Here is a 20,693-nt window from a genome sequence, read left to right as displayed (position 1 = left end):
CACTACACCAATAAAACTGAACAAATAGAATGTGGATCTATCTGTCTGGTCCAGTGTTAGCCTGTAATAGTTAGTCTATGTGGTTTCATCCTGGGTTTGAATCATGGGTTGGGCTATAAGAGTTCTGAGTTTTTCTATCTCCTAAGAAATGTTCTAAAAAATTTTAGCTTGGGGTTAGAAAGTTAGTGGTGTTTCAACCCTGTGCCTCAAAGAGCATGTTATTAAGCTGTCAGTTTTGGTCACTATCATTAAGGTCTGATAGTGGTTGTTGATGAATTTAACATTATCACTCCCCACCCCTCATTGCAGCAGTTTGGTGGGTCTCTCATCATCTCTCATATAAAGAGAAAGGCCTGCTAATTATGAAGGCCTGGTAAAATATGCTGATAATGATTAAGTTTGTTTATGTAATATATTGTATAATTATTATTACACACAATTTACTTATATGTGTCTCATGGATTCACCCACATGGATCACATAGACAAAAAGTGCCTTATGTGCTATTCTAGACTATATCTGTGCAATCAACTATTTTAAAATTTTAAATGGTATAATTTTCCTTTGTTTTCGATACAAAGGTGGTAAAGTTTGTGAGGTTGTAGGGGTAATTTCTGGATCTACTGCACCAATTTTAAAATTCTATTACCAATATACCACCATTATATGTGAGTGTATATTTTATCCCCAGATTCTCACGCAAACGAGAAATACGCAGGTGAAACCGCGAAGCATCGCATAGTATAAAATAATCATTTATTTCAATTTCACTTTTGAAACACCAAGTTATGTCATGTTTTGATGGTAATTAAAGTGGTGCAATTTTTATTTTTTATTTCTGACATTAACATCATTACAATCACACCTTCTTTATATCCATATATAGTTATATACAAAACACTTGTTACAGGACAGTGAGCCCTAATTTAAGTGTCATAGACATAATTGATGTGTTGGAGGAGAGTTCACAGCATATGTACAGGATCTACCTCAGTATGATGACTAATACATTGGTGTTAAAAAAGCAAAAAACGCCTGATTGTTTGATATACAAAGACAAGTACGCATCACACATTGCTGTCACCACACTGAGTCATATGACAAATGTATTGAACTCAATGGAAATAGCCCTCCACACTCAAATGAAGGTGAGATTTTGATTTTTTGTTAGTAATAAGGACTGACTGGAGTCAGTACTAATCTAATTTAAAAAAGGTGGTAGGTATATATTTTTTTATTCTTTAAAAGTACAGTATTTTTTTATTCTTTAAAAGTTCTTTTCTGTAGCCATTGACTACAATTTTACCTGATGGTAAGTGATAAAACAATCTAAGATGAAGCGGGCTAACTTGTTAGGAGAAGGATGAAAATCCACCCCTTTTGGCTTCTACACGACATCATACCAGAACACTGTTGCTTGTCGGTCTTTGTCGGTAGAGTGGTAATTAGCCACGGCCGAAGCCTCTCACCAGCTAGATCTGGACCAATTATAAAAACCTCAATCATTCCAGCTGGGGATCGAACCCAGGACCTCCGTCTCGAAAATCCACCGCGCATACCACTGCGCCACGTAATAATAATAATAATATAATTTATTTATTTTTTATATCTTTTGATGACATCACATTATGTAGGGTACCGCCTACTTTAAATTATTAATTTTTATTCTAACATTGCAATCCTTAACAAAGAACTTCAAACAAACATTTTCCAATTGTGGAATTGAATCCACAGCCTCGGATGCAGAATTCTATATCCGCTGTGCACTCGTCAATATAATATAATCGGCCGTCAAATAATGAATTTGTTAATGTAAAAAAAAAAAAAATTACAAGTCGAATTGTCACAAGATGCTTTCTATTTTTTAGATAATGTCAAAGGACTCAAGAAAAAAGAAAACTAAGAAGCTTGTAGTCGGAACCGTCGGTAGTGCAGTCGTAGCTGTGTTAGCAATTTATTTCGTCCGCTCATTAAAGCAGTTGCAATAGTACTGTTTTTAATAGTAAATAGTGTTTAAAGAAAATAATCATAATTGAAAATAAATGAAGTACCTGATTCTGAAATATTTTTTTTAAAACTAAGAGACGTCGTCACCTGACGAAGCGCAGCAGAGCAGTGTTTGTACTTGTTTTGTATAAATAAAATAATAACCCGTGTTACTCGCTGATAATATAGCTTTCCATTGTTGAAAGATTTTTTAAAAAAAATCACTTATGTTTGTAAAAAAATGTTGTTTAATGGTAATCAAATTTGTTCTAAAATAATGCATTATTAACGTGCTCAACGAAGATCGGGGGTGTGCCACCACCAACTTCCCATTTCCGGGCTTTTTTTAAGAAAGGAAATTAGTTATATTTTACAGCCCAACCTAAGAGTCGAACCCAAGTCTTCGTGATTCGTAGCCACGTGCGTAGCCACTACTGGACGAAGCAGTTATATAATATGTATTTAATATGACAAAAATGTTATATGTGGCGTCAAATATGCTGATAATGAAGATGATATCAGTATACATACTGAGGGAAAGTAGAGTGTACAGAGTAAATGGTACTTGTAGTAGAAGATCTTGGTTAACGATGTCTCGTTACAGGTTTATGTATCCATGCACGCGTACTCACAAGCGTGGCTGCTGCCGAGTTCTCACTCGCACGCGTCTTTCGCTGATGACGGAGTGCTGATGGAGATGGGCAAGCTCGCCACCGCCGCCCTCGCGGACATGTACGGAACCAAGTATCAGGTAACTTACTACATCATCATTAACCGTCGATGGAGTCCACAGCTGGACATAAGCTTCTTGCATATGCCAAAACAGTTTCGAGCCGACAGCAACCAGCGGCTCCCTGCTACCTTCCCATCAATCAACACGTTGGGACTCTAACGTCCATCGGCTTTTTGTACTTTATGCCCTCCTGCCCATTGACACTTCAGCTGCGCCACTCGCTGAGCTTAGGCTTTAGTTCTTCTGAGGATTATTATTTCTGATTCGACCGCCTGCTGAATGACTTTGAATCTACTTATGTGGCCCGTATTTAGCAAACAACAAATACAAAAATCTCATATTATTTGGATCACTCTTGTAGATCATAGATACTCGCACGGAATTAAAAGCGTTCGTTTTAGCGTTTTTTTTTCATTTTTATATTTTACTCGTATAAGTAGTTTTAGGTAGAAAGTTATTATATCAATATAAGCTAGACATTCTCACAGTGGCGTAGTGTGTTTGTATGTAGTGTCTTAACCCGAGAAAAAGAGATAAATTTTTTGTCTTGAATTTTTGAAGTAAAATATCTATAGGCAGTTTTTTTTCATAAAACGGGAAGCATAAGATTAAGTTAGATTGTGGATTACATTTTAATATTTATTGCTAATTCAAGGGGTACCCTGTATCATTAATACGGCGGTAGCTACGCCCCTGCATCCACATTCCACATTGTACCTACTAAATAGTTTCGCGTACAACCGCTCGGTCAAAGCATCGCGGGAACTAGGCTTATAAAACACGCGATATCTATTTTAATGGCATTACGAGCCTATAAAACGGTAGAGGCAACGCAAACCTCTAAATCAAATAGCCAAGAATACGAGTAGAGGAGAGTAAAAACATTTTATATTTAACTGTTTTGTATATTTCGTATAGTATGTTACGTCATGTAGGTAGATAAATAGGTGGTACCTACTATAGGAAACAATTTTGGTTTTACTAGGTAGGTACAACGTTATATACAACCTAGTTGTAGGTATGTCTAGGGCATAGATTTGAGCCGTGATAGCACAGTGGATATGACCTCTGCGGAGGGCGTAGCTTCGAATCTGTTCCGGGTCGAACACCTCCATACATAGGTACATGCATCCGGGTATGTGCAAACGGTAACAAAAAAAGGAAATAAATCGAGGAAACCTCCATACCCGAGAATTTTCTTAATTCTTTACGTGTGTGATGTCTGCCAATCAGCATTGGGCCAAGGTGGTGAACTATTAGCCTAACCTCTCTTATTTTGAGAGGAGACTCATGCTCAACAGTGAGCTGAAGATGGGCAGTTAATGATACTGAATAGGTCGTTCCCTCCAAACTAATAGTATATTATGACCACGAGGATTATGATTTCGCGGTGTCATTCTCATTATCAGCTTATTTAAAGGCCTAGGCCTCCCCCCTATAGGAGAGGGGATATGTTATGTATCACACTAATATATAAATGCGAAAGTTGGTATGTAAGTCTGTGTGTAAGTGTATGTTTGTTCCTCCTCTGTGCAGCGGCTATTGAAGCGAAATAGAAATAGATTTTACTTTGGAATAACACATATCATGTCATTCCGGAAAAATCCTTGGTTCCCGTGGGATTTGTGAAAAACAAAATTCCACGGCGACGAAGTTGCAGGCGTCTGCTAGTATATAATTGATAAATATATATATATATATATATATAGTGATATAATTTTTCATCATTATAGTGTGAAGGATATTTAATAAATCTTGTCTTCTGTTTTCTAGGTTGGAACGGCGGCAGAAATCCGACAACCAGCTACAGGAATGTCCCACGATTGGGCAAAGGCCCGCGCCGGCATCAAGTTCTCCTACCACGTGGATCTGCGAGATTCCTTCGGACCCTATGGGTTCCTACTACCCGGCTCACAGATAGTATCCACGGCGCGTGAAACTTGGCAGGCTGTTAGAGCAATTGTAGATAATTTATCACCTGGGTTTAAATAATAATTTGTTTTATATAACTAAATTAACACATTCGATACGATACGAGATCTAAATGACTCTATACGTGTCTTACAGTAGAATGGGGATGATGACTAGGTTTGAATATATTGATTTTTATGATACATTCGGGTAAATAGGGTCAATGTTAACTAATTTATACATAAAAAGCAAAGATTGACTGGATATTTGCAAAATAAATGAGATTATAGAATTTCAAAATCTATTTAAAATCTTTTATCGTAATTAGATGAAAATTCATACAGATTAAGCTTCCTTACATTAAATGTGTCATTTTTTAATATATGAACTATAAACATAAACGCACAAATAACAAAGATATTAGTAATTTTGTTTGAACGCACATACAAATCTAACGATCATTAGGTACATTACATACGACGTCATTAGTTCGTGCCATTTTGTATGGAGCGTTTTACAGGGATCCGCGGCAACGCCGCAAATCTGACCCTTTAAATCCCTGTAGCTCCGAAAGTAATGATCGCAGATACCCTGTTACTTTTACAAAATTGCTTTACTATTAGCATACTCTTAATTTATATACAATTTAAAAAAACTGTCATCATTCCTATTCATAGACGTTGTAGGGGCAACCCCAGGTGATCATTCAGCCGCTGACTGTCGATTTTAACCTCTAATTATGCACCCCAGTTAGGCACCCCAGTCAAACGACTGGGGTGCCCCTACAACGTCTATGAATTCCACTGTTAGTTACAGTACGGTTGTCTAGAGAAAACATACTTCATTATCGGACGACGAGTATACGAATATTGAAGGGTTTTACATGTTCCCGGGGTTCCGTGTGCTTCACTTGGTTAGAGTAAAAATATCTTGGTGGACGTGTGGCCTAATCACGGCCTAATACATGTCGCACAAAGTGAAGACATAAAGTACGGGGTCAAAAAGACCCCGTGCCATCACAATAAAAGTTTTATTATTCTGATTGACCTGCATTGTTATAATAGAGTATTTGTCCACAATTTTTATTACAAACTACATACATTCTAGATATCTACATTACCTTTTATCGATAGGTACATATTATAGGCCAGACCAGACCAGACCTTAGCCAGATGTTCTTTAATGGCATTAAACGATAAATATAAAATACACCCACTGAATCCTATCGCTTTACAGACAAACTTAATAATGTACTAGTCTTTTCTTTTTGTTAGAATATAATATTTACGCTCCTTTTTCCGTGTGACCCTGCGTAATTAAAAAAGCTTAAATTATCAAGTGCATGAAAATCAGTAAAGTACCTACTTATGTTCAATGAGTTTTAGTTTTTAACCGATATCCAAAAAGGAGGAAGTTCTATGTTATGTATGTACCTATGTTCTTTTATTAAATTATACTGACCGTAGGTTAGGAAGGTACTCGTACCTACATATATAAAGGGGTAAAGTTTCTAGAATACCGTGTTCTTAATGTTTGGTTCGTGGTCGTTTTTAAAGTGTGATTTTTATAATTATTTAATTATATAGCTATCAAAGAACTTTCTGTAAATTGTATGCCTTTTCACACTGACTGGATTTTGGCCATGCGCAATCGTGTCTGCGCACTTCATTATTGGGGCTATTAGAAATTAGGGCTTACGCCCATTGTCTTGCTGCACCGCCTTGCAATACAATTTTGTCGAGTCGTGGCTCTACTATTAATACGTGATTGTAAATAATATAAAATACCCTTAGTAGGAATGTTAGTTTAGATGTTCCTAATAGAATTTAATCTTAAATAATTGCATAGTTTGTAAGATTTTTTAAAAATCATATTGCATTTACTATTTGATTTATTTTATTTTGTAATTTGGTACGTAAGGATGCTTATTTAATACGATTAGGTTGTTTTAATAAATATTGATAAAATCAATGTGTTTTAAATCAATTCCTGAAATATACACATAAGATGGATATTGTTGATGTACAAAAAAGCCTGATCAGATTTAGAATATAAACACCCTTGTTCGGGAACACAAACCAAAAGGTAGGTAATTATGCTAGTAGGTAGAGGAAACTTCTTCAATTTCCGCATCAAGGCAAGGGTTTATCTTTCTGGTCAGGATATTTATGTATGTATTTAGTATGATATTATTAATAATTAACTTTACATCAACGCTCCATAGTCCATTCCGCTTGAATTTATGATTTCAACATTCGCAAGCAAATATAATGCGAACTTGTACCGACTCATATAGGCCGTACAGACTACATCAGTATTTTAGTCGAGTACGTAGTTACGTACGTACAATTTTTGGGCGGTAAATCCAAAACTCGTACTCGACTAAAATACTAAAGTAGTCCGAACTAGGCATTAAATCTATGAGTGCGAATTAAGGGAGTAGAGTAGAAGTTAAAAATGGAACTATTACACTCGCTGTGTGTGTGGAAACACCACATTTCCCGTCAATCGTCATTATCACAAAGATCTGACACTAAAAAGCAACCCTTATTGATAGTATAATCGAATTTTTAAAATCATAGTGGAAATTCGGATGATTACCAGACGAATTATAATAAAATACATCATTATTTAAATGAAATTTACTTTCTTTTAAATCCAATAAACTTAAAATAAATGTGAAATCTAAGTATTGATGCTCGGGGCTAAGTACCTACTGATGTAAGTATTTTTCAAATATATTTATTAATTTATTTACATTACATTGTAATAATTTCAACAGATCATCTTAATTTTAATAAGAATTAATAATAATAAAGATAATAAATAATTTATCTACGTGCAGAAATAAATATCTAGTGTGATCGTTAGTATCGCCAAGTGGAATGTAGCCATAATCTTAGGAAGGAACAGCTAGAACTCAGAGCCGCAATGTGAATTTTATTTATAGCCTATGTATAGAAATCAATATTTGTCGGTGTCTCGGACCTCGGTGCTCGGTGATTTGTCGTCTGTGTGTGGTCTGTGTTTGTAAATGTAAACAAACAGTTGCTGTTTTTTATTTTAACGCCAGAAAGAATAATTAATAAGGTCTATAGATCATGAATGACGAATTAGATTTTGTTTCTAAATTACCAGCGAGAAACCTGATTGATCCCAACGCCTTTGATGTGTCCATGAGTGCAGTATTGATCGGTCTTGGCGCTGAAAAATATATCGATATTTTTAGGTTACTAAACATCTTTTGTTTATCACATTCTACAGATTGTTTGTACTTGATTTAGTGTAGTAATTATAGCTTTAATTTATTCAGAGAACATAATATTGGCCAGTGCACACTAATCGAATTGACCGACGAAGACTTGGAAAAATTAGGTGTCACTGATCCAGAAATCAGAAAAAAGCTAATAGAAGAAGTAAAAAATCTACCAATTTATGAGGATACAGCTGCAAACCAAACGTACGTAATAAAATTTAAATTAAAATGCGTCTATCAATCATTGGTCATCATCATCTTCGGCCAACTATTTTTATTATACATGCTTTACAAGTAATTTAAAATTCAGATCAGGGTTGCCACCCGTCCCGATTTCGAAGATGTGGTCCCGCGTCCCGATGGCATATCGATTTTGTCCCGATTTTTGACAATATGCGATAGGCTCAATCAATTCATTCACAGGTACTCAACAAATTATAAGCAAATATTCTGAACTAAAAAATCAACAACATATTAGTAAAAAAGCAGAAATAAATCCTAGAGCTCAATCTAGTGAAACAATATCAATTTTCATGGGGAATACAGGGACTACATATTCAGACATGCAATAAGTTAAAAAAATAGAAATAAAATTCTGGAACCGACTAGCAATGCAGTCTATCTGGGTCCAATAATTCTCATTCATCCAAAGTTCAGCCTCTCTGAATTAGTCATACATTTCTAAATAATTATATTTCTTCCTCTGGGTCTTCCAGTCCTTCCCTGAAACTCTCAAAAGCTAACTTTGAGAAACCCTGCACTACACCAATAAAACTGAACAAATAGAATGTGGATCTATCTGTCTGGTCCAGTGTTAGCCTGTAATAGTTAGTCTATGTGGTTTCATCCTGGGTTTGAATCATGGGTTGGGCTATAAGAGTTCTGAGTTTTTCTATCTCCTAAGAAATGTTCTAAAAAATTTTAGCTTGGGGTTAGAAAGTTAGTGGTGTTTCAACCCTGTGCCTCAAAGAGCATGTTATTAAGCTGTCAGTTTTGGTCACTATCATTAAGGTCTGATAGTGGTTGTTGATGAATTTAACATTATCACTCCCCACCCCTCATTGCAGCAGTTTGGTGGGTCTCTCATCATCTCTCATATAAAGAGAAAGGCCTGCTAATTATGAAGGCCTGGTAAAATATGCTGATAATGATTAAGTTTGTTTATGTAATATATTGTATAATTATTATTACACACAATTTACTTATATGTGTCTCATGGATTCACCCACATGGATCACATAGACAAAAAGTGCCTTATGTGCTATTCTAGACTATATCTGTGCAATCAACTATTTTAAAATTTTAAATGGTATAATTTTCCTTTGTTTTCGATACAAAGGTGGTAAAGTTTGTGAGGTTGTAGGGGTAATTTCTGGATCTACTGCACCAATTTTAAAATTCTATTACCAATATACCACCATTATATGTGAGTGTATATTTTATCCCCAGATTCTCACGCAAACGAGAAATACGCAGGTGAAACCGCGAAGCATCGCATAGTATAAAATAATCATTTATTTCAATTTCACTTTTGAAACACCAAGTTATGTCATGTTTTGATGGTAATTAAAGTGGTGCAATTTTTATTTTTTATTTCTGACATTAACATCATTACAATCACACCTTCTTTATATCCATATATAGTTATATACAAAACACTTGTTACAGGACAGTGAGCCCTAATTTAAGTGTCATAGACATAATTGATGTGTTGGAGGAGAGTTCACAGCATATGTACAGGATCTACCTCAGTATGATGACTAATACATTGGTGTTAAAAAAGCAAAAAACGCCTGATTGTTTGATATACAAAGACAAGTACGCATCACACATTGCTGTCACCACACTGAGTCATATGACAAATGTATTGAACTCAATGGAAATAGCCCTCCACACTCAAATGAAGGTGAGATTTTGATTTTTTGTTAGTAATAAGGACTGACTGGAGTCAGTACTAATCTAATTTAAAAAAGGTGGTAGGTATATATTTTTTTATTCTTTAAAAGTACAGTATTTTTTTATTCTTTAAAAGTTCTTTTCTGTAGCCATTGACTACAATTTTACCTGATGGTAAGTGATAAAACAATCTAAGATGAAGCGGGCTAACTTGTTAGGAGAAGGATGAAAATCCACCCCTTTTGGCTTCTACACGACATCATACCAGAACACTGTTGCTTGTCGGTCTTTGTCGGTAGAGTGGTAATTAGCCACGGCCGAAGCCTCTCACCAGCTAGATCTGGACCAATTATAAAAACCTCAATCATTCCAGCTGGGGATCGAACCCAGGACCTCCGTCTCGAAAATCCACCGCGCATACCACTGCGCCACGTAATAATAATAATAATATAATTTATTTATTTTTTATATCTTTTGATGACATCACATTATGTAGGGTACCGCCTACTTTAAATTATTAATTTTTATTCTAACATTGCAATCCTTAACAAAGAACTTCAAACAAACATTTTCCAATTGTGGAATTGAATCCACAGCCTCGGATGCAGAATTCTATATCCGCTGTGCACTCGTCAATATAATATAATCGGCCGTCAAATAATGAATTTGTTAATGTAAAAAAAAAAAAAAATTACAAGTCGAATTGTCACAAGATGCTTTCTATTTTTTAGATAATGTCAAAGGACTCAAGAAAAAAGAAAACTAAGAAGCTTGTAGTCGGAACCGTCGGTAGTGCAGTCGTAGCTGTGTTAGCAATTTATTTCGTCCGCTCATTAAAGCAGTTGCAATAGTACTGTTTTTAATAGTAAATAGTGTTTAAAGAAAATAATCATAATTGAAAATAAATGAAGTACCTGATTCTGAAATATTTTTTTTAAAACTAAGAGACGTCGTCACCTGACGAAGCGCAGCAGAGCAGTGTTTGTACTTGTTTTGTATAAATAAAATAATAACCCGTGTTACTCGCTGATAATATAGCTTTCCATTGTTGAAAGATTTTTTAAAAAAAATCACTTATGTTTGTAAAAAAATGTTGTTTAATGGTAATCAAATTTGTTCTAAAATAATGCATTATTAACGTGCTCAACGAAGATCGGGGGTGTGCCACCACCAACTTCCCATTTCCGGGCTTTTTTTAAGAAAGGAAATTAGTTATATTTTACAGCCCAACCTAAGAGTCGAACCCAAGTCTTCGTGATTCGTAGCCACGTGCGTAGCCACTACTGGACGAAGCAGTTATATAATATGTATTTAATATGACAAAAATGTTATATGTGGCGTCAAATATGCTGATAATGAAGATGATATCAGTATACATACTGAGGGAAAGTAGAGTGTACAGAGTAAATGGTACTTGTAGTAGAAGATCTTGGTTAACGATGTCTCGTTACAGGTTTATGTATCCATGCACGCGTACTCACAAGCGTGGCTGCTGCCGAGTTCTCACTCGCACGCGTCTTTCGCTGATGACGGAGTGCTGATGGAGATGGGCAAGCTCGCCACCGCCGCCCTCGCGGACATGTACGGAACCAAGTATCAGGTAACTTACTACATCATCATTAACCGTCGATGGAGTCCACAGCTGGACATAAGCTTCTTGCATATGCCAAAACAGTTTCGAGCCGACAGCAACCAGCGGCTCCCTGCTACCTTCCCATCAATCAACACGTTGGGACTCTAACGTCCATCGGCTTTTTGTACTTTATGCCCTCCTGCCCATTGACACTTCAGCTGCGCCACTCGCTGAGCTTAGGCTTTAGTTCTTCTGAGGATTATTATTTCTGATTCGACCGCCTGCTGAATGACTTTGAATCTACTTATGTGGCCCGTATTTAGCAAACAACAAATACAAAAATCTCATATTATTTGGATCACTCTTGTAGATCATAGATACTCGCACGGAATTAAAAGCGTTCGTTTTAGCGTTTTTTTTTCATTTTTATATTTTACTCGTATAAGTAGTTTTAGGTAGAAAGTTATTATATCAATATAAGCTAGACATTCTCACAGTGGCGTAGTGTGTTTGTATGTAGTGTCTTAACCCGAGAAAAAGAGATAAATTTTTTGTCTTGAATTTTTGAAGTAAAATATCTATAGGCAGTTTTTTTTCATAAAACGGGAAGCATAAGATTAAGTTAGATTGTGGATTACATTTTAATATTTATTGCTAATTCAAGGGGTACCCTGTATCATTAATACGGCGGTAGCTACGCCCCTGCATCCACATTCCACATTGTACCTACTAAATAGTTTCGCGTACAACCGCTCGGTCAAAGCATCGCGGGAACTAGGCTTATAAAACACGCGATATCTATTTTAATGGCATTACGAGCCTATAAAACGGTAGAGGCAACGCAAACCTCTAAATCAAATAGCCAAGAATACGAGTAGAGGAGAGTAAAAACATTTTATATTTAACTGTTTTGTATATTTCGTATAGTATGTTACGTCATGTAGGTAGATAAATAGGTGGTACCTACTATAGGAAACAATTTTGGTTTTACTAGGTAGGTACAACGTTATATACAACCTAGTTGTAGGTATGTCTAGGGCATAGATTTGAGCCGTGATAGCACAGTGGATATGACCTCTGCGGAGGGCGTAGCTTCGAATCTGTTCCGGGTCGAACACCTCCATACATAGGTACATGCATCCGGGTATGTGCAAACGGTAACAAAAAAAGGAAATAAATCGAGGAAACCTCCATACCCGAGAATTTTCTTAATTCTTTACGTGTGTGATGTCTGCCAATCAGCATTGGGCCAAGGTGGTGAACTATTAGCCTAACCTCTCTTATTTTGAGAGGAGACTCATGCTCAACAGTGAGCTGAAGATGGGCAGTTAATGATACTGAATAGGTCGTTCCCTCCAAACTAATAGTATATTATGACCACGAGGATTATGATTTCGCGGTGTCATTCTCATTATCAGCTTATTTAAAGGCCTAGGCCTCCCCCCTATAGGAGAGGGGATATGTTATGTATCACACTAATATATAAATGCGAAAGTTGGTATGTAAGTCTGTGTGTAAGTGTATGTTTGTTCCTCCTCTGTGCAGCGGCTATTGAAGCGAAATAGAAATAGATTTTACTTTGGAATAACACATATCATGTCATTCCGGAAAAATCCTTGGTTCCCGTGGGATTTGTGAAAAACAAAATTCCACGGCGACGAAGTTGCAGGCGTCTGCTAGTATATAATTGATAAATATATATATATATATATAGTGATATAATTTTTCATCATTATAGTGTGAAGGATATTTAATAAATCTTGTCTTCTGTTTTCTAGGTTGGAACGGCGGCAGAAATCCGACAACCAGCTACAGGAATGTCCCACGATTGGGCAAAGGCCCGCGCCGGCATCAAGTTCTCCTACCACGTGGATCTGCGAGATTCCTTCGGACCCTATGGGTTCCTACTACCCGGCTCACAGATAGTATCCACGGCGCGTGAAACTTGGCAGGCTGTTAGAGCAATTGTAGATAATTTATCACCTGGGTTTAAATAATAATTTGTTTTATATAACTAAATTAACACATTCGATACGATACGAGATCTAAATGACTCTATACGTGTCTTACAGTAGAATGGGGATGATGACTAGGTTTGAATATATTGATTTTTATGATACATTCGGGTAAATAGGGTCAATGTTAACTAATTTATACATAAAAAGCAAAGATTGACTGGATATTTGCAAAATAAATGAGATTATAGAATTTCAAAATCTATTTAAAATCTTTTATCGTAATTAGATGAAAATTCATACAGATTAAGCTTCCTTACATTAAATGTGTCATTTTTTAATATATGAACTATAAACATAAACGCACAAATAACAAAGATATTAGTAATTTTGTTTGAACGCACATACAAATCTAACGATCATTAGGTACATTACATACGACGTCATTAGTTCGTGCCATTTTGTATGGAGCGTTTTACAGGGATCCGCGGCAACGCCGCAAATCTGACCCTTTAAATCCCTGTAGCTCCGAAAGTAATGATCGCAGATACCCTGTTACTTTTACAAAATTGCTTTACTATTAGCATACTCTTAATTTATATACAATTTAAAAAAACTGTCATCATTCCTATTCATAGACGTTGTAGGGGCAACCCCAGGTGATCATTCAGCCGCTGACTGTCGATTTTAACCTCTAATTGTTTGACTGGGGTGCCCCTACAACGTCTATGAATTCCACTGTTAGTTACAGTACGGTTGTCTAGAGAAAACATACTTCATTATCGGACGACGAGTATACGAATATTGAAGGGTTTTACATGTTCCCGGGGTTCCGTGTGCTTCACTTGGTTAGAGTAAAAATATCTTGGTGGACGTGTGGCCTAATCACGGCCTAATACATGTCGCACAAAGTGAAGACATAAAGTACGGGGTCAAAAAGACCCCGTGCCATCACAATAAAAGTTTTATTATTCTGATTGACCTGCATTGTTATAATAGAGTATTTGTCCACAATTTTTATTACAAACTACATACATTCTAGATATCTACATTACCTTTTATCGATAGGTACATATTATAGGCCAGACCAGACCAGACCTTAGCCAGATGTTCTTTAATGGCATTAAACGATAAATATAAAATACACCCACTGAATCCTATCGCTTTACAGACAAACTTAATAATGTACTAGTCTTTTCTTTTTGTTAGAATATAATATTTACGCTCCTTTTTCCGTGTGACCCTGCGTAATTAAAAAAGCTTAAATTATCAAGTGCATGAAAATCAGTAAAGTACCTACTTATGTTCAATGAGTTTTAGTTTTTAACCGATATCCAAAAAGGAGGAAGTTCTATGTTATGTATGTACCTATGTTCTTTTATTAAATTATACTGACCGTAGGTTAGGAAGGTACTCGTACCTACATATATAAAGGGGTAAAGTTTCTAGAATACCGTGTTCTTAATGTTTGGTTCGTGGTCGTTTTTAAAGTGTGATTTTTATAATTATTTAATTATATAGCTATCAAAGAACTTTCTGTAAATTGTATGCCTTTTCACACTGACTGGATTTTGGCCATGCGCAATCGTGTCTGCGCACTTCATTATTGGGGCTATTAGAAATTAGGGCTTACGCCCATTGTCTTGCTGCACCGCCTTGCAATACAATTTTGTCGAGTCGTGGCTCTACTATTAATACGTGATTGTAAATAATATAAAATACCCTTAGTAGGAATGTTAGTTTAGATGTTCCTAATAGAATTTAATCTTAAATAATTGCATAGTTTGTAAGATTTTTTAAAAATCATATTGCATTTACTATTTGATTTATTTTATTTTGTAATTTGGTACGTAAGGATGCTTATTTAATACGATTAGGTTGTTTTAATAAATATTGATAAAATCAATGTGTTTTAAATCAATTCCTGAAATATACACATAAGATGGATATTGTTGATGTACAAAAAAGCCTGATCAGATTTAGAATATAAACACCCTTGTTCGGGAACACAAACCAAAAGGTAGGTAATTATGCTAGTAGGTAGAGGAAACTTCTTCAATTTCCGCATCAAGGCAAGGGTTTATCTTTCTGGTCAGGATATTTATGTATGTATTTAGTATGATATTATTAATAATTAACTTTACATCAACGCTCCATAGTCCATTCCGCTTGAATTTATGATTTCAACATTCGCAAGCAAATATAATGCGAACTTGTACCGACTCATATAGGCCGTACAGACTACATCAGTATTTTAGTCGAGTACGTAGTTACGTACGTACAATTTTTGGGCGGTAAATCCAAAACTCGTACTCGACTAAAATACTAAAGTAGTCCGAACTAGGCATTAAATCTATGAGTGCGAATTAAGGGAGTAGAGTAGAAGTTAAAAATGGAACTATTACACTCGCTGTGTGTGTGGAAACACCACATTTCCCGTTAATCGTCATTATCACAAAGATCTGTCACTAAAAAGCAACCCTTATTGATAGTATAATCGAATTTTTAAAATCATAGTGGAAATTCGGATGATTACCAGACGAATTATAATAAAATACATCATTATTTAAATGAAATTTACTTTCTTTTAAATCCAATAAACTTAAAATAAATGTGAAATCTTAGTATTGATGCTCGGGGCTAAATACTTACTGATGTAAGTATTTTTCAAATATATTTATTAATTTATTTACATTACATTGTAATAATTTCAACAGATCATCTTAATTTTAATAAGAATTAATAATAATAAAGATAATAAATAATATTATCTACGTGCAGAAATAAATATCTAGTGTGATCGTTAGTATCGCCAAGTGGAATGTAGCCATAATCTTAGGAAGGAACAGCTAGAACTCAGAGCCGCAATGTGAATTTTATTTATAGCCTATGTATAGAAATCAATATTTGTCGGTGTCAAATACACTGTAATCTTTGTCTCGGACCTCGGTGCTCGGTGATTTGTCGTCTGTGTTTGTAAATGTAAACAAACAATTGCTGTTTTTTATTTTAACGCCAGAAAGAATAATTAATAAGGTCTATAGATCATGAATGACGAATTAGATTTTGTTTCTAAATTACCAGCGAGAAACCTGATTGATCCCAACGCCTTTGATGTGTCCATGAGTGCAGTATTGATCGGTCTTGGCGCTGAAAAATATATCGATATTTTTAGGTTACTAAACATCTTTTGTTTATCACATTCTACAGATTGTTTGTACTTGATTTAGTGTAGTAATTATAGCTTTAATTTATTCAGAGAACATAATATTGGCCAGTGCACACTAATCGAATTGACCGACGAAGATTTGGAAAAATTAGGTGTCACTGATCCAGAAATCAGAAAAAAGCTAATAGAAGAAGTAAAAAATCTACCAATTTATGAGGATACAGCTGCAAACCAAACGTACGTAATAAAATTTAAATTAAATTGCGTCTATCAATCATTGGTCATCATCATCTTCGGCCAACTATTTTTATTATACATGCTTTACAAGTAATTTAAAATTCAGATCAGGGTTGCCACCCGTCCCGATTTCGAAGGTGTGGTCCCGCGTCCCGATGGCATATCGATTTTGTCCCGATTTTTGACAATATGCTATAGGCTCAATCAATTCATTCACAGGTACTCAACAAATTATAAGCAAATATTCTGAACTAAAAAATCAACAACATATTAGTAAAAAAGCAGAAATAAATCCTAGAGCCCAATCTTGTGAAACAATATCAATTTTCATGGGGAATACAGGGACTACATATTCGGACATGCAATAAGTTAAAAAAATAGAAATAAAATTCTGGAACCGACTAGCAATGCAGTCTATCTGGGTCCAATAATTCTCATTCATCCAAAGTTCAGCCTCTCTGAATTACTCATATAGTTATGTATTACATTTCTAAATAATTAGAACTTCTTCCTCTGGGTCTTGCAGTCCTTCCCTGAAACTCTCAAATGCAAACTTTGAGAAACCCTGCAGGACACCAATAAAACTGAAAAAACAGAATGTGGATCTATCTGTCTAGTCCAGTGTTAGCCTGTAATAGTTAGTCTATGTGGTTTCATCCTGGGTTTGAATCATGGGTTGGGCTATAAGAGTTCTGAGTTTTTCTATCTTCTAAGAAATGTTCTAAAAAATTTTAGCTTGGGGTTAGAAAGTTAGTGGTGTTTCAACCCTGTGCCTCAAAGAGCATGTTATTAAACTGTCATTTTTGGTCACTATCATTAAGGTCTGATAGTGGTTGTTGATGAATTTAACATTATCACTCCCCACCCCTCATTGCAGCAGTTTGGTGGGTCTCTCATCACCTCTCATATAAAGAGAAAGGCCTGCTAATGATGAAGGCCTGGTAAAATATGCTGATAATGATGAAGTTTGTTTATGTAATATATTGTATAATTATTATTACACACAATTTACTTATATGTGTCTCATGGATTCACCCACATGGATCACATAGACAAAAAGTGCCTTATGTGCTATTCTAGACTATATCTGTGCAATCAACTATTTTGAAATTTTAAATGGTATAATTTTCCTTTGTTTTCGATACAAAGGTGGTAATGTTTGTGAGGTTGTAGGGGTAATTTCTGGATCTACTGCACTAATTTTGAAATTCTATTACCAATATACCACCATTATTTGTGAGTGTATATTTTATCCCCAGATTCTCACGCAAACGAGAAATACGCAGGTGAAACCGCGAAGCATCGCATAGTATAAAATAATCATTTATTTCAATTTCACTTTTGAAACACCAAGTTATGTCATGTTTTGATGGTAATTAAAGTGGTGCAATTTTTATTTTTTATTTCTGACATTAACATCATTACAATCACAACTTCTTTATATCCATATATAGTTATATACAAAACACTTGTTACAGGACAGTGAGCCCTAATTTAAGTGTCATAGACATAATTGATGTGTTGGAGGAGAGTTCACAGCATATGTACAGGATCTACCTCAGTATGATGACTAATACATTGGTGTTAAAAAAGCAAAAAACGCCTGATTGTTTGATATACAAAGACAAGTACGCATCACACATTGCTGTCACCACACTGAGTCATATGACAAATGTATTGAACTCAATGGAAATAGCCCTCCACACTCAAATGAAGGTGAGATTTTGATGTTTTGTTAGTAATAAGGACTGACTGGACTCCAGTCAGTACTTATCTAATTAAAAAAAGGTTGTATATTGTTTTAACTTAGTCCTTGACTACAATGTCACCTGATGGTAAGTGATAATGCAATCTAAGATGAAGCGGGCTAACTTGTTAGGAGGAGGATGAAAATTCACCCCTTTTGGCTTCTATACGACATCGTACCAGAACACTGTCGCTTGTCGGTCTTTGTCGGTAGAGTGGTAATTAGACACGGCCGAAGCCTTCTCAGCCAGATCTGGACCAATTAAGACAACCGCGATAGGCCCAGCAGGGGACCGAACCAGGACCTCCGTCTTGAAAATCCACCGCGAATACCACTGCGCCGTGGAGGCCGTCAGAATAACAAAAATAATATGTAATTTGTCTTGAACTTTTGATGACATTACATTGTGCACACCTACTTTAAATTATTAATTTTTATTCTAACATTGTAATCCTTAACAAAGAATTTCACACAAACATTTTCCAATTGTGGAATCGAATCCACAGCCTCGGATGCAGAATTCTATATCCGCTGTGCACTCGTCATTATGATATAATCGGCCGTCAAATAATAAATTAGTTAATTAAAAAAAAAAATACAGGTCGAATTGTCTTAGATTATTACAAGATTCTTTCTATTTTTTAGATAATGTCAAAGGACTCAAGAAAAAAGAAAACTAAGAAGCTTGTAGTCGGAACCGTCGGAAGTGCAGTCGTAGTTGTGTTAGCAATTTATTTTGTCCGCTCATTAAAGCAGTTACAATAGTACTGTTTTTTAATAGTAAATAGTGTTTTAAAAAAAACAATCATTATTGAAGATAAATAAAGTACCTGATTCTAAAATATTTTTTCTTAAAACTAAGAGACGTCGTCACCTGACGAAGCGCAGCAGAGCAGTGTTTGTACTTGTTTTGTATAAATAAAATAAGAGCCCGTGTTACTCGCTGATAATATAGCTTTCCATTGTTGAAAGATTTTTTAACCGACTTCCAAAAAGGAGGAGGTTCTACGTTCGGCTGTATGTATGTTTTTTTTTTTTTTTTTTTTTATGTATGTCCAGCGATAATTCCGTCAATTAAGGACCGTTTTTGAAAATTCTTTTTTGTTTTGAAGGGTTTACTTCCAGGGTGGTCCCATTTTTTTCATGTCAGGATCTGATGATGGCATCCTGGAGAAATTGAGGGGAACTTTCGAAAGTTGTAGAGACGGCTAGTGCGTTTGTTAGTGTTTCCATAAGGTATTTTAAACCACTACAATTTTATGAAGGTTTGGAGTTGGTCTGATGATAGAGCCGAAACACAGACGATGGAACTCGTTAAGGATTTACAGCAGTCACCTTTTGTTTGGGCTTGATTAATTTGTATTCATGAGTACTTTCCACCTATATGGGTTGTGACTGTATTAAGGGTCTGGTGATGAAGACGAGGGACAGTGAAGAGAACTCCTCTACGGTTCACAGTAGCTACCTTGTGTTTGGACTTGATAAATTTGTATTGATGAGAACTTTCCACCTAGATGGATTGTCACTGTATTAAGGGTCTGGTGATGAAGACGAGGGACAGTGAAGAGAACTCCTCGACGGTTCACAGTAGCTACCTTGTGTTTGGACTTGATAAATTTGTATTAATGAGAACTTTCCACCTAGATGGATTGTGACTGTATTAAGGGTCTGGTGATGAAGACGAAGCACAGTGAAGAGAACTCCTCGACGGTTCACAGTAGCTACCTTGTGTTTGGACTTGATAATTTTGTATTGATAAGAACTTTCCACTTAGATAGGTTGTGACTGTACACACGCAGTAGGTATGCTAACACTAAAAATAAAAAAATAATAATTTTAATAAAAAAAATTCAACCGACTTCCAACTCAAAATATAACTTTAACTAAAAAGCAAAAAATAACATCCTACCTATGTGCTACCTTCTGATCAGTTTGAAGGCGGTGCCAAGCCAGTGTCGTGTTTTAATTAAAGCTGTTTCTGAAAGAACCACAGAAATTTTGTGCTTTAAACGTGTTTAATTAAAACATCACTGGCTTGGCACCGCCTTCAAACTGATCAGAAGGTAGCACATAGGTAGGATGTTATTTTTTGCTTTTTAGTTAAAGTTATATTTTGAGTTGGAAGTCGGTTGAATTTTTTTTATTAAAATTATTATTAAAAAAAAACAGTTTTGTTTGTAAAAAAAATGTTGTTTAATGGTAATCAAATTTGTTCTAAAATAATGCATTA

The 20,693-nt window shown here is 35.5% G+C and overlaps 3 protein-coding genes across 3 annotated transcripts in view; all 3 read left to right on the top strand.

Moving 5' to 3' along the window:
• LOC112056941 (uncharacterized) overlaps nucleotides 1-6,597 on the top strand; it is a 29,975-nt gene extending 23,378 nt beyond the window's left edge. The window contains exons 12-14 of the mRNA XM_052881860.1: nucleotides 911-1,148; nucleotides 2,591-2,737; nucleotides 4,493-6,597. Of these exons, the coding sequence (XP_052737820.1) occupies nucleotides 911-1,148; nucleotides 2,591-2,737; nucleotides 4,493-4,711 (604 nt within the window). The 3' untranslated portion in view covers nucleotides 4,712-6,597. The remainder of the gene's footprint in view (nucleotides 1-910; nucleotides 1,149-2,590; nucleotides 2,738-4,492) is intronic.
• Nucleotides 6,598-7,628: 1,031 nt separating this feature from the next.
• LOC112050088 (uncharacterized) lies at nucleotides 7,629-15,212 on the top strand. Its single transcript, XM_024088233.2, has 5 exons — nucleotides 7,629-7,859; nucleotides 7,944-8,090; nucleotides 9,555-9,792; nucleotides 11,236-11,382; nucleotides 13,134-15,212. The coding sequence occupies exons 1-5, from the start codon at nucleotides 7,732-7,734 to the stop codon at nucleotides 13,350-13,352; spliced, it is 879 nt and encodes a 292-aa protein (XP_023944001.2). The 5' UTR covers nucleotides 7,629-7,731; the 3' UTR covers nucleotides 13,353-15,212.
• Nucleotides 15,213-16,249: 1,037 nt separating this feature from the next.
• On the top strand, nucleotides 16,250-19,305 carry LOC112050086 (uncharacterized). Its single transcript, XM_024088231.2, has 4 exons — nucleotides 16,250-16,485; nucleotides 16,570-16,716; nucleotides 18,195-18,432; nucleotides 19,109-19,305. Exons 1-4 carry the CDS (start codon nucleotides 16,358-16,360, stop codon nucleotides 19,226-19,228), a joined length of 633 nt encoding a protein of 210 aa, XP_023943999.1. The 5' UTR covers nucleotides 16,250-16,357; the 3' UTR covers nucleotides 19,229-19,305.
• The last annotated feature ends 1,388 nt before the right edge of the window (nucleotides 19,306-20,693 follow it).

The sequence above is a fragment of the Bicyclus anynana genome, chromosome 5 (assembly GCF_947172395.1).
Source record: "Bicyclus anynana chromosome 5, ilBicAnyn1.1, whole genome shotgun sequence".
In the NCBI taxonomy this organism is placed as follows: Eukaryota; Metazoa; Arthropoda; class Insecta; order Lepidoptera; family Nymphalidae; genus Bicyclus; species Bicyclus anynana.
The sequence above is the reverse complement of the archived record's forward strand: the minus strand, read 5'-3'. Positions and strand labels throughout refer to the sequence as shown.